Source organism: Onychostruthus taczanowskii, unplaced genomic scaffold, assembly GCF_017590055.1.
Source record: "Onychostruthus taczanowskii isolate IOZ18803 unplaced genomic scaffold, ASM1759005v1 scaffold84, whole genome shotgun sequence".
NCBI lineage: Eukaryota > Metazoa > Chordata > Aves > Passeriformes > Passeridae > Onychostruthus > Onychostruthus taczanowskii.
This window is the reverse complement of record NW_024506332.1, coordinates 1,274,295-1,286,054: the sequence shown is the minus strand read 5'-3', so window position 1 is coordinate 1,286,054 and position 11,760 is coordinate 1,274,295. Positions and strand designations below refer to the sequence as shown.

The following is an 11,760-nucleotide window of genomic DNA, read 5'->3' as shown; positions in this document are numbered from 1 at the left end:
GCCACGTGCCGCGCCCACCGCGTGCTCCGGCACGTGCCCGCGCCGCCGGCGGCAGATGGCGGGTGGGCTGTGCCACGGCCCCCGCGCCCACCGCGTGCTCCCGCGTGCTCGACCCCTCCTGCAGCCCGTGCTCGCTGCCGGTGCGACGGGGAGGCTTCGCTTCCCACTTTGTGCCAGGCCTGGGGTGCCCCGTGGACAGGATGGGCGCCGGGGTTTTCACCCAGAGGGGTTTTTGGTCTCTGTGGTGAAAAGTGAGTGCAGAACTTGGGAACTTTTCAGTGACAGGACGAGGAGCGTTGGCCACAAACAAAAACATGAGTTCCACCTCAACGTGAGGAAGAATTTCTTTCCAGGGAGGGTGGCAGAGCACGGGGACAGCCCCAGGGAAGGGTGGAGTCTCCCTCTCTGGCGACATTCCAAACCCACTTGGACGTGCTCCTAAGTCACCTGATCCAGGTGACCCTGCCTGGGCAGGCGGGATGCACCCGGTCATCTCCAGCAAGGCCCTTCCAAGCTGAACTGTCCTGAGATCTGGCGAGGGCCACCTTGTCCCCTCCCAGTCCCATCCCCCCTGAGCTGGATCGGTGGGGGGTGGGTCTGAGCCACTTCTTGGGGTCCCGTGGGGGACAGAGGCGCGTGACACGGCCGGTGGCGACCGCACAGAGTTTATTGAAACACCTCCAGCACAGCACAGGGATGCTCGGGGAGGGGGAGCCGGTTGTTGTACAGCGTGCAGGGGGGACACAGAGACGGGGGGCGGGCACCCCGGGGGGGCCGCACGCAAGCGCCATGCTGCCGACGGCTCATGCGGGGGGCGGCGGGTTGGGGGGCACGGGGAGGGGGGTTCAGATCCGTTCTCCCCTTCCCCGGCTCCTCCGGCTGCCTCCGGGGCCGCGGGGCCGGGGACTCGGGCGGTGCAGGATGGCAGAGCAGAGAGGGACAGGACACGGGGGCGCGCCCAGGGTCCCCCACGCCACTGCAGCCCCGCGCCGGCGGGGCCGGGGGTCCCTGTCTGAGCACCCCCCGTCCCCGGGAGCAGTTCAAAACCGGGGGGTGCTTCCAATATCTCCCTGAACCCCTTGGAGTGGCCGGGGAGCCCCAGTCCCGGCTGGCAGGGCCGGGGCTCCCTGGGAGCTGCGTGAACTTGGGGCGGGGGGATGCGGGGGACGCCGGAGGGGCAGGGGTCCCGCAGCGGCTGCGCGGAGCAGGGCAGAGCGCGGGGCTCACGCCAGCGAGGACGCTGCTGGTCGGCCAGTCCAGGAGATGAAGGCTTCCTCCCTCGGGGCGCACAGCGGCGCGGGCTCTGCCTCCTTGCCGGACCAGCGTCCCGCCGGCTCCTTCCTCGGGGCAGCGCCCGGATCCCCCGAGCCCAGCCGCGTCCTCCACCCACCAGCGTCCGTGGGAGAAGCCCCCGAGGCGAGCGCCCGTCCCCCCGCCCGGCCCTGCCCGCCTTCGCCCCTTAGCGCCCCACGCTGATGTTGCACGTCTTGCAGCTGGGGTCCTTTTTGGCGTTGGCGGTGGAGAGGCTCATGAGCTGGTGGCCGCTGATCTCCCCCAGCACGCCGAGGCTCAGGTCCACCGGCTCCGTGTAAATGACCTCCAGGATGCTGTCCTGGGCGTGGCGGTACACCAGCTCGCCCTCCTCCACGCAGCACGTCAGGAACTTGTTGGAGGAAATGTCCAGCTGGGGAAGGCGCTCCCGGCAGAAGAGATCCCCGGAGGAGCCCTTGGGCGCCAGGACCAGCACGACGTAGTGGTAGGCGGTGTACATGCAGTAGAAGTCCGCGAAGTAGAGGTTGGTGTTGGGGTTGAAGAGGCGCTGGGCCGGGATTTGGAAGCGGTACCGGCCGTAGGGCGAGTCCTGCGGGGGCTGCCCGGTGTTGAACTCGGTGTTGCAGCTGAAGAAGATGCCGTGCAGCATCCCGCTGGTGGGCGAGCCGTGGCTCCCGCTGTTGTCCTTCAGCGACGGCTTCATCACGTTCCCGCAGTGCATCCTGCCACGAGGAGGAGGAGGCGGAGGAAGAGGAGGAGGAGGGACACACAGACAGGCACAGGCAGGGTCAGGGAATGCGCTCTGGGAGCGGGGAGCGTGGGGAATGGGGCTGGGGGTACCTGACGTGCTGGAAATACTCCTTGTGCTGGTTGCGGTAGAAGACGGAGAAGCGCAGCATGCGGCCGGCGATCAGCTCCGCTTTCTCCTGCAGCTGGGCTAGGTGCTCCTTGGCGTAGTCTGGGGACAGGCACGGGGACATCAGGGCGTCTCCATCCCCCTCCAGCAGCCCATCCCTGCCCGCAGCTCCCCGCACCTCCTGCCTCCCACTCATCAGCTGCCGCTCCAACCGGCCCGGCTTGTGCCAGCTCCCGGCATCGCCCCCGTCCTCCTCCGGGCTCCCAGCTCCCAGCATTTCCCTCATCCTCTCTCCCTGCTCGTGGCTCCTGACATGACCCCCGATTTACCCCGTGGCTCCCAGCACTGTCCCCTTCTCGCTCCCAGCTCCTGGGATCGCCCCTGCTCTCCCTCCCTGCTCCCAGCACTGACCCCTTCTCACTCCCAGCTCCCGGGATCGCCCCTCTTCTCCCTCCCTGCTCCCAGCTCCAGGCACCATTTCCATCCTCCCTCTCAGCTCCAGGCATTGTCCTCTTCCCCCTTCCATCTCCCAGCTCCAGGCATCAACCCCACTCTCCCTCCCGGCTCCCAACCCTGCGCTTTGCCCCGTCCTCCTCATCCTCCCGGCTCCCGGCACCGTCCCCATCCCCGGCCCAGCTCCTGACTCCCGGAGCATCAATCCCGTCCTCCCTCCTGGCTCCCAGCATCGCCCCCGTCCTCCTCCCAACTGCCGGCTCCTGGCATCGCCCCCATGCTCCCTCCGGGCTCCCGGGAACGCCGCCATCGTCCCTCCCGGCTCCGGGCCGCCGCGGTCCCGCTCACCCCCGGTGCAGAACTCCACGGTCTCGCTCCAGCCGGACACCAGGTACTCGCCGTCGCTCTGTTTGACCGCCGTCTGCACGGCCACGCTGTACTCGGTGCGGGGGCTCAGGAACCAGTGACCCCGCACCGTCATGGGCAGCGGCACCGCCTTGGCCACCAGCTTGGTGGGGACATCCTGTGCCGAGCGGTGAGGGTCAGGCGGGACAGCGTCCTGCCACCCCCCCGCGGGGATGCTGCCGGGTACCGCACACCCCAAAATATCCACGGAGACCCCCCAAAACACCGTGGTGACACGTCTCGTGTCGCCCCTCCCTCCCGCTCTGTCCCCACAGCGCTCCCCCGTCCCTGTCCCCAAACATGTCCCTGCTGCTATGGGGACACAGAGGTGGGGGTGGTCTCGGGGTCCCCCCGCTGCCGGTGGCATCTCGCGGTGTCAATAGGCCACGGAGCAGCTCCGCAGTGCAGAGCCGTTTCTGTGGCAACGGCGGATGCTGAAGTCGGGAGATAGAGGGGAAAAAAATATCCCACCCCCCACCCCCCCACCCCTTATTATTGGGGAGGAGAGAAAAAAAAATAATGTTAAACATTAAATAGCATCACCGTGGCAACGGCGCTGCTAAAAACGGCCCGAATTAGTGACTCGCAGCACGGGGAGGGGGAGCAGGAGCAGCTCAGCTCCCCCGCGGGGGCTCAGCGCGGTCCGTCACCCCCCGATCCCCGTCCCAGTCCCCTCCGCCAGCGCGTCCCGCGAGGGGAATGACCCAAATTCAGCGCTAGAGAGGGCTAAGAGCCAGTTCCTCCCTGCCAACCCCATCCCCTCTCCCCGCGCAGGGGGTCCCGCGTCCTCCCCCGGCTCACCCGGTGCTTGAACTTGTTGGAATTCTTGTTCTCCTTCTTGTTGAGGTCGATGAAGTAGTGGGTGACCCTCTCCAGGTCCCCCTTCTCCATAGCCCAGGAGATGCGGAAGGAATCGCAGGTGATGTTGTTGATCTCGATGTTTTTGGGGGTGGAGAGCAGCTCCATGGCCGGAGGGGCTGAGCTCCTGCGGGCACAGCGCGGGGTTTGGGGGGTGCCGAGCCCCCTCTCGCTGCCCACGCCGGCTCTGCCAAGGCCGCCCGCGGCAGAGCAGATGGCAGCGGGGTGGAAAAGCGGCCGGGAGCCAGGAATAGGCAGCGCAGGCAGGAGCAGGCAGCGGGACGCCGGGAACAAGCCCGGTCGGGTGCGGGGGCCCCGGCCGCTCCCCCGGGTGCCGCGGGGCCCCGGCGCCACGCCAGCGGGCGTTTCGGGGTTTGCTCAACACCGGGTGGGGAAAGAAAAACAAGGGGAGAGCCGAGGGAGTTGCTGGGAGAGGGGAGGGTTGGACGCGGGCACTGGAAAAGCTGGATCCGCCTTTGCCCCGGCCCGTGCCTCAGTTTCCCTGCGCCCCCGGGAAGGCGCGTTGGGGGTGGGCGATGCTCGCCGAGGGGGGACACGGAGTCACATCCACGGCACGGGAACGGGGGGCTGGAGGCGAGGGAGCCCCCCGCCCTTCAGGCCGGGTTTGTGCAGGGGCAGCCGTGGCAGCGCGGGGCTGCCAACGTGCCACCGCCCCCCCCGTGTGCCCACGGCCACCCACGCCGCGCTCAGCCGCGCGTGTCCCCGTCACTCGGCACCCACGGCCACCCACGGCCACGTGTCCCCCCATCTGCGCAGACCCCCCGCACCCCAAAGCCGCTGCCACCCCCCCCGCCAAAGCCCTTGGGCACGGCAGAAGGTCACCGCTCTGGGGACAAGGTGCCACCTCGCTGCCCCGTCCCCGTGCCCGGCGGTGGCGCAGGAATTCCGCACCGGGATCGTGCCAGCTGGATCGTGTCACCGTGTCCCCAGCGCCTCGTGTCCCCTAAGAGCCCTCAGCGCCCGCCGTGTCCCCCTGCCCTCCGAGCATCCCTCGGCGATGCCATGGGCACGTCGCCCCAACGCCACCGGGGTTTGGCGGCTGCTCCGGTGTCACCGAGCCGGTGAGGCCCTTACCTGGCCGTGCCGGGGGGATGCCGGGGGGCGCGGGGGTGCCGGTGGAGCGGCAGGGCAGGACAGAGAGCCCCGGCGGGGCTGATCCAAGCGGGAAGGACGGAGGATGCCGGAGGGATCGAGGTGGTACCCGGCGATGCCGCGTCGCTGCCTGCGGCTGATGCGACTGGGATCCTCCCAGCCAGCTCGGAAATAGCAAACACCCTCCAGAGGAGGGAGAGGAGAGGGAAAAAAAAAAAAAAAAAAAAAAAAAAAAAAGGGAAAAATAGATATCCAAGGAGCTGCGAGAGAAGGGGGAGGAAGGAAAAAGCTCCCGGCTCTGCCAATGGCATGGAGGGATGCGTGCGGCGTCAGGTGATGGAGGCAGAGTGGGATGTGGATGCAGATTGGGGGTGGGTGGTGGGGAGGTTCTGCCTGTTCCCCCCATTTTTGGGGCCGGGTGGGGGACTGTCCCGGTTGTGCCGCTTGCGGGACAATGGGGACACCCCCTCCCGGCCCCAAAAACGGGACGGAGGAGATGCGTGGGAATGCTGGTACCCACACAGGACCCCCGCGGGAACGGGGTGCAGAGCCCACGGCGGGCGGACGGACTTTTTGTTTTGCACGGAATAAACACCCTTCTTGGAGGGACAAAGCTTTTGTCGGGTGGGCGGGTGGGAGAGCGCCCCAAAAACCTCCTTGCCCCCCAAATTTCTGCCAGGGGGTGCCCACGCATGAACCCCCTCTGTGGGGGTGCTGGCTGTGGAGCTGCAGAGGACCCTGAGGGGGTGGTCGCACTGCAGGAATCCCGTGAGGGTGTTAAATGAAGGGCTGAGTGACCCCCCAAAAATGTCCCCCCCAGCGCTGCCCCCGGTGCCCAGTGCGGAGAGCCGGGCACTGCCCGTCACAAAGATGGCGCCACAGCCCTCACATAAGGTTGGGCAATGCCAACCACAAAGATGGCGGCTCATTGCCAAGCCTGCAGTGCCCTCAGCAAAGATGGCGCCGGCAGCGTCGGCTCAGGAAGAGCGCGCTGTGCGCGACGCATGCGCAGTGGGGGCGGCGAGCCCGTGGCTGCCCGGGCAGGGTAAGGGGTGGCGTGATATTGGGGTGGCTGCAGTTCTGAGCCCTGTCTGGGGGTGCAGGGGGTTCATCACTGGGGTGGCTGCAGTTCTCAGCCCTGTCTGGGGGTGCAGCCCCCCTGAGCGTGCCCCCTCCCCGCAGGATGGCCGAGGGGGGCTCTGGCAGCTCCGGCTCCCCGGGCAGCCTCCGTCCCGGGGGGCTCCCGGGGGCCCGGGGGGTGCTGGGCAGGCGCCCCCCTGCCCCCCCCCTCAGCCCGGGCCGCCTGCCCTCCATCCGCTCCCGGGACCTCACCCTGGGGGGCGTCAAAAAGGTGAGACCCCCCCCTTTTCCCCTAATTGGGGTCACCCACTATGGGATCAGTGACCCCCGTGGCAGGGGGAATGATGAGGAGGGCTTCACTGATATCAGAAGGCTAATTGTTAATATTATATATGCATATTACTATAATATAATATTAATTATTATATTATATTACATATATTTTATATATATATTATATATAATGTTATATTACATCTAAGCTGGATTTGCTAAGTATTTAACTTTGCACAGAATCTCATGGCTGTTAGCTGACAGTCCCAAGTCACACACACACCTGGCCCTAATAGGCCAAGGAAATAAAATATTGTCACTTTGGGTAAACAATTTTAATATTTATGTAATTAATTAAACAATTATAGCAGTAAATATAAATAATACATAAATAATAATGATAAATAATATATGTATATAAGTAATTAAAACCCCCAATTTTTATAGAAACAATTCTTATATTGTATTTTAATTTTTCACAGCAAATAAGCATTGCTTTCCTTTTCTCTGAGGTTCAGAGAACCTGAAACCCAGAAATATTCTGGGGAAGAATTGATTTAAAAACCCCAAAAAAGCAAGTGCCGTGCTGTTCTCGTGAAGAGCAGTGTGACAGCCAGCGTGCCCGGCCCGGCTCTGCGGTGCTGCTGGCTCTGGGCCTTCCTGGGCATGATTTTTTCTCTGTGTTTTGCCCACAGAAAACGTTCACCCCCAACATCATCAGCAGGAAGATCAAGGAGGAGTGAGTGGCCGTGCCCGTGGCTGGGGAGGGGGCACGGGCTGGGCTGGGGGCTGCAGCACCGCTGCCAGCGGGAGAGGGGAGCGCATGGATCCATGGAAATGTCCCACATGGTTCTCAGATATCCATGGAAATGTCTCGAGTATCCATGGAAATGCCCCAGATACCTGTGGGAATTCTCAGATATCCATATAAATATCCATGGGAATGTCTGAGATATCCATGGAGATATCCCAAATATCCACGGAAATATCCCAGATATCCATGGGACTGTCTGAGCTGTCCATGGAGATGTCCCAAATATCCACGGAAATATCCCAGATATCCATGGGACTGTCTGAGCTGTCCATGGAGATGTCCCAAATATCCACGGAAATATCCCAGATATCCATGGGACTGTCTGAGCTGTCCATGGAGATGTCCCAAATATCCACGGAAATATCCCAGATATCCATGGGACTGTCTGAGCTGTCCATGGAGATGTCCCAAATATCCACGGAAATATCCCAGATATCCATGGGACTGTCTGAGCTGTCCATGGAGATGTCCCAAATATCCACGGAAATATCCCAGATATCCATGGGACTGTCTGAGCTGTCCATGGAGATGTCCCAAATATCCACGGAAATATCCCAGATATCCATGGGACTGTCTGAGCTGTCCATGGAGATGTCCCAAATATCCACGGAAATATCCCAGATATCCATGGGACTGTCTGAGCTGTCCATGGAGATGTCCCAAATATCCACGGAAATATCCCAGATATCCATGGGACTGTCTGAGCTGTCCATGGAGATGTCCCAAATATCCACGGAAATATCCCAGATATCCATGGGACTGTCTGAGCTGTCCATGGAGATGTCCCAAATATCCACGGAAATATCCCAGATATCCATGGGACTGTCTGAGCTGTCCATGGAGATGTCCCAAATATCCACGGAAATATCCCAGATATCCATGGGACTGTCTGAGCTGTCCATGGAGATGTCCCAAATATCCACGGAAATATCCCAGATATCCATGGGAATATCCCAGATATCCATGGAAATATCCCAGATATCCATGGGACTGTCTGAGCTGTCCATGGAGATGTCCCAAATATCCACGGAAATATCCCAGATATCCATGAGAATTCTCAGATATCCATGGGAATATCCCAGATATCCCATGGAAATGTCTGAAATATCCATGGAGATATCCCAAATATCCATGGAAGTGTCTGAAATATCCATGGAGATATCCAAAATATCCCCACAAATATCCCAAATAGCTATATAAATATCCCAAATATCCACACAAATACCCCAAATATCCATGGAGATATCCGAAATATCCATGGAAATGTCTGAAATATCCATGGAGATATCCCAAATATCCCCACAAATATCCCAAATATCTATATAAATATCCCAAATATCCATGGAAATCTCAGCTATCCATATAAATATCCCAAATATCCCTATAAATATCCCAAATATCCACACAAACATCCCAAATAGCCACACCAGTATGTCTGGGTGATGTGCAGAGGTCTCTTCCACAAGTCCCGTGTCCTGGCAGGGGCGGGGGCAGGGCAGGGGTGGTTTGGGGGTGATGTGGGGGTGCTGTGCCCCCTCTGCCCCCAGGCCCCGCGAGGACGTGGCAGTCAAGAAGGAGAAGAAGGAGCGGGAGCGGCAGCGGGATGGGCACGGCCGGGGCCGGAACCGGCCCGAGGTCATCCAGTCCCACTCCATCTTCGAGCAAGGCCCCGCTGAAATGATGAAGAAGAAAGGTAAGGGGAGCTTCCCTCTGGTGTTTTTTTGGGGGGTCCCACCTTGGGGTGACCCTGGGCTGGTCCTGTGTCCCCAGCAGGCTCCTGGGACAGGACCGTGGACGTGTCCGACTTCGGCCCTTCCCACATCATCAACATCAAGAAGGAGAAGAGGGAGACGGACGAGGAGACCAAGCAGATCCTGAGGATGCTGCAGAAGGACGATGTCAGTGGCCATGGAAGGCGTGGCTTTGGTGCTACTGGGGGGTGCTGAGTGTCCCTTGTGTCCCCAGGCAGTGCTGAGTGTCCCCTGTGCCCCAGGGTGATGCTGAGTGTCCCCCGTGCCACTGAGGGTTGCTGAGTGTCCCCCATGCCACTGGGGGTTGCTGAGTGTCCCCTGTGCCCCCGGGGGTTGCTGATTGTCCCCTGCCTGTCCCCACAGTTCCTGGATGACCCGGGGCTGAAGAACGACATCCGGAACAAGCCGGTGCAGCTGCCCCTGGCCCACTCGGGGTGGCTCTTCAAGGAGGAGGTGGCAGAGCAGGAGGACACGCAGCCATGGCTCCCTGCATCCAAGGAGGAGAAGATGGAGCTGGACCCGCCAGCGGTGAAAGGTGGGCTGGGCTGGGCTGGACCTGCCAGCAGGGAAAGGTGGGCTGGGCTGGGCTGGGGACAGAGCAGGGACAAGCTGGGGGTGTCCCCCTTTTCCCGGTGCCCACACCCCCCTGTGCAGTGAAGGAAGAGCCGTGTGAGGAGGATCCCAGGCCGGCCCAGCCCAAGGGCCCCCCCGGCTTCCCGCGGGACGTGTCGGCGGCAGAGCTGCTGCAGCGGCTGAGCCTGGCTCAGGAGGAGGAGCTGGTGTTCCTGCAGCTCCCCGACACCCTGCCCGGGCAGCCCCCCAGCCACGACTCCAAACCCAGCAAAGCCGAGCTGCACAGCGAGGACGGGCAGGTGCTGCTGGTGAAGCAGGAGAAGAGCCAGGTAGGGGCACGGTGGGGGTGTCCCCTCATGCCCTGCCCTTCTGTGGTGTCGTCTCCTCCAAGCCCATGAGGATGTCTCCCCATCCCATGATGTCCCTCCATCCCATGGTGTCCTTTCCCCCACATCCCATGATGTTCCCCCCATCCCGTGGTGTCCTCCTCCTATCTTGTGGTGTCCTTTCCCCTCCAATCCTGTGCTGTCCCCTCATCCCATGGTGCTGTCCCCCCACAATTGCATGGGGTGATCCCAATCTCACAGGATGAACCCCATCCCATGGAGTGATCCCAGTCCCAGGGGCTGATCCCAATCCCAGGGGCTGATCCCAATCCCATGGCATGATCCCACTCCCGGGGGGTGATCCCAGTCCCAGTGGGTTGATCCCAGTGCCAGGGCTGATCCCAGTCCCAGTGGGGTGATCCCAGTGCCAGGGCTGATCCCAGTCCCAGTGGGGTTATCCTAGTCCCAGAAGGGTGATCCCAGTGCCAGGGCTGATCCCCGTCCCAGTGGGGTTATCCCAGTCCCGGTGGGGTTATCCCAGTCCCGGTGGGGTGATCCCAGTCCCGGTGGGGTGATCCCAGTCCCAGTGGGGTTATCCCAGTGCCAGGGCTGATCCCAGTCCCAGTGGGGTTATCCCAGTCCCAGTGGGGTTATCCCAGTCCCAGTGGGGTTATCCCAGTCCCAGTGGGGTTATCCCAGTGCCAGGGCTGATCCCAGTCCCAGTGGGGTTATCCCAGTCCCAGTGGGGTTATCCCAGTCCCAGTGGGGTTATCCCAGTCCCAAGTGGGGTTATCCCAGTCCCAGTGGGGTTATCCCAGTCCCGCTGTGCCGTGGCAGGAGGCGAAGCAGGCAGAGAACACCTGCACCCTGGCCGACCTCCCCGAGGGCCAGGTGGGGAAGCTGCTCATCCGAAAGTCAGGAAAAGTGCAGCTGGTGCTGGGCAAGGTCACCCTGGACGTGACCATGGGCACCCCCTGCTCCTTCCTACAGGTATGGAAGGGACCCGATTTGGAGGGGTTTCACCCCAAAATAACCCCCCAGGGGGTCGTGCTGGTTGTTTGCCATGACAACAGCGGGGAGGGGTCCTGCTGGTCCCCTCTGGGAGCTTTGGGGTGTCCCGGGGGTGCTCAGGGGTGTTCGTGCCCCCGGAACAGGAGCTGGTGTCCGTCGGCATCGGGGACAACCGCACGGGTGAGATGATTGTGCTGGGCCACGTGAGGCACAAGCTCGTCTGCTCCCCGGATTTCGAGGCTCTCCTGGAGCACCGGCACCGGTAGCCGAGGGGGTCCCGGCCCCCCACCCCGGGATGGACCCTCAGCCCCTCCAGATGTGCCTTTGGGGCGTGGGGAGGGGGCTCGGGCAGTGATGCCAGTGCTGAGGGATCCCGAGGGATCCAGAGCCAGCCCCCAGCTCCTTCCAGCCCCGCAGGTGTCCGGCCGTGTCCCCCACACCGGCGGCTTCCCCCCAGTGCCAAACGGGGATCTCGGGGTGCGTGGGGCCGTGCTGTGTCCCCCAGCTCTGTGGAAACGCTGGTGGGAGCAGGACACACGTCCTGGGGGAAAAACCTGGAATAAAACCTCTTTTCCCCCTGTGTCAGTCTTGTTCTGTCACCTCTGCTGGGCCCTGCAAGGCCTTGGGGTTCCTGGGCGTGGCTGCAGCGGGTGGGGGCCACTGGGTGACCCCCACCCTGACCTGGGGATGATGGGGCTGTGATCGTGGAGCCAAAGGTCCCTGGATGCCACCAGCCCCGGGGCAGGGAGCAGGGCTGGGGGCACTGACCGGCAGGGCAGGGTTGCCCCTCTCACGTTGATGTCCCACCCCATCCCATCCCAACCCCCCACGTCTGACCTTACCCTCCCCATCCCATGTCATCCCCCACTCCTGCCCCATCACACCCCATCCTCCCCATCCCATAGTCCTGCTGCTTCCCATCCCATCCTACCCCACCCCATCCCATTTCACCCCCCGAATTCCATCTTAACCCTC

The 11,760-nt window shown here is 62.3% G+C and overlaps 3 protein-coding genes across 4 annotated transcripts; 2 read left to right on the top strand and 1 right to left on the bottom strand.

Annotated features, from left to right (window-relative positions):
• Nucleotides 1–838: 838 nt before the first annotated feature.
• On the bottom strand, nt 839–3,965 carry LOC121346803 (phytanoyl-CoA 2-hydroxylase interacting protein). Its single transcript, XM_041424913.1, has 4 exons — nt 3,788–3,965; nt 2,930–3,104; nt 2,113–2,230; nt 839–1,994 (listed from the first exon to the last, which is right to left on the bottom strand). Exons 1-4 carry the CDS (start codon nt 3,950–3,952, stop codon nt 1,460–1,462), a joined length of 993 nt encoding a protein of 330 aa, XP_041280847.1. The 5' UTR covers nt 3,953–3,965; the 3' UTR covers nt 839–1,459.
• LOC121346698 lies at nt 3,951–5,277 on the top strand. Its single transcript, XM_041424728.1, has one exon. The coding sequence runs from the start codon at nt 3,951–3,953 to the stop codon at nt 5,019–5,021; it is 1,071 nt and encodes a 356-aa protein (XP_041280662.1). The 3' UTR covers nt 5,022–5,277.
• Nucleotides 5,278–5,981: 704 nt separating this feature from the next.
• POLR3D (RNA polymerase III subunit D) lies at nt 5,982–11,365 on the top strand. 2 transcript variants are annotated; one of them, XM_041424912.1, is made up of 9 exons: nt 5,982–6,002; nt 6,140–6,308; nt 7,006–7,049; nt 8,672–8,817; nt 8,895–9,022; nt 9,239–9,410; nt 9,530–9,777; nt 10,612–10,764; nt 10,929–11,365. In XM_041424912.1, exons 2-9 carry the CDS (start codon nt 6,141–6,143, stop codon nt 11,049–11,051), a joined length of 1,182 nt encoding a protein of 393 aa, XP_041280846.1. In that variant the 5' UTR covers nt 5,982–6,002; nt 6,140; the 3' UTR covers nt 11,052–11,365. The 2 variants fall into 2 exon arrangements, with proteins under 2 accessions (XP_041280846.1, XP_041280845.1); XM_041424911.1 differs by lacking the exon at nt 5,982–6,002 and having other exon boundaries at nt 6,141–6,308; nt 8,898–9,022.
• Nucleotides 11,366–11,760: the final 395 nt, after the last annotated feature.

Excerpts from the sequence above, each read along its gene's own strand:
- LOC121346803 (XM_041424913.1), bottom strand. The coding sequence starts at position 3,952 with ATGGAGCTGCTCTCCACCCCCAAAAACATCGAGATCAACAACATCACC. Across the intron at positions 3,105-3,787 it reads CCAACAAGTTCAAGCACCGG|GATGTCCCCACCAAGCTGGT; the intron begins GTGAGCCGGGGG and ends CGCTCGGCACAG. Across the intron at positions 1,995-2,112 it reads GAGTATTTCCAGCACGTCAG|GATGCACTGCGGGAACGTGA; the intron begins GTACCCCCAGCC and ends TCCTCGTGGCAG.
- LOC121346698 (XM_041424728.1), top strand. The coding sequence starts at position 3,951 with ATGGCCGGAGGGGCTGAGCTCCTGCGGGCACAGCGCGGGGTTTGGGGG.
- POLR3D (XM_041424912.1), top strand. The coding sequence starts at position 6,141 with ATGGCCGAGGGGGGCTCTGGCAGCTCCGGCTCCCCGGGCAGCCTCCGT. Across the intron at positions 7,050-8,671 it reads AGCAGGAAGATCAAGGAGGA|GCCCCGCGAGGACGTGGCAG; the intron begins GTGAGTGGCCGT and ends CTCTGCCCCCAG. Across the intron at positions 9,411-9,529 it reads GGACCCGCCAGCGGTGAAAG|TGAAGGAAGAGCCGTGTGAG; the intron begins GTGGGCTGGGCT and ends CCCCCTGTGCAG.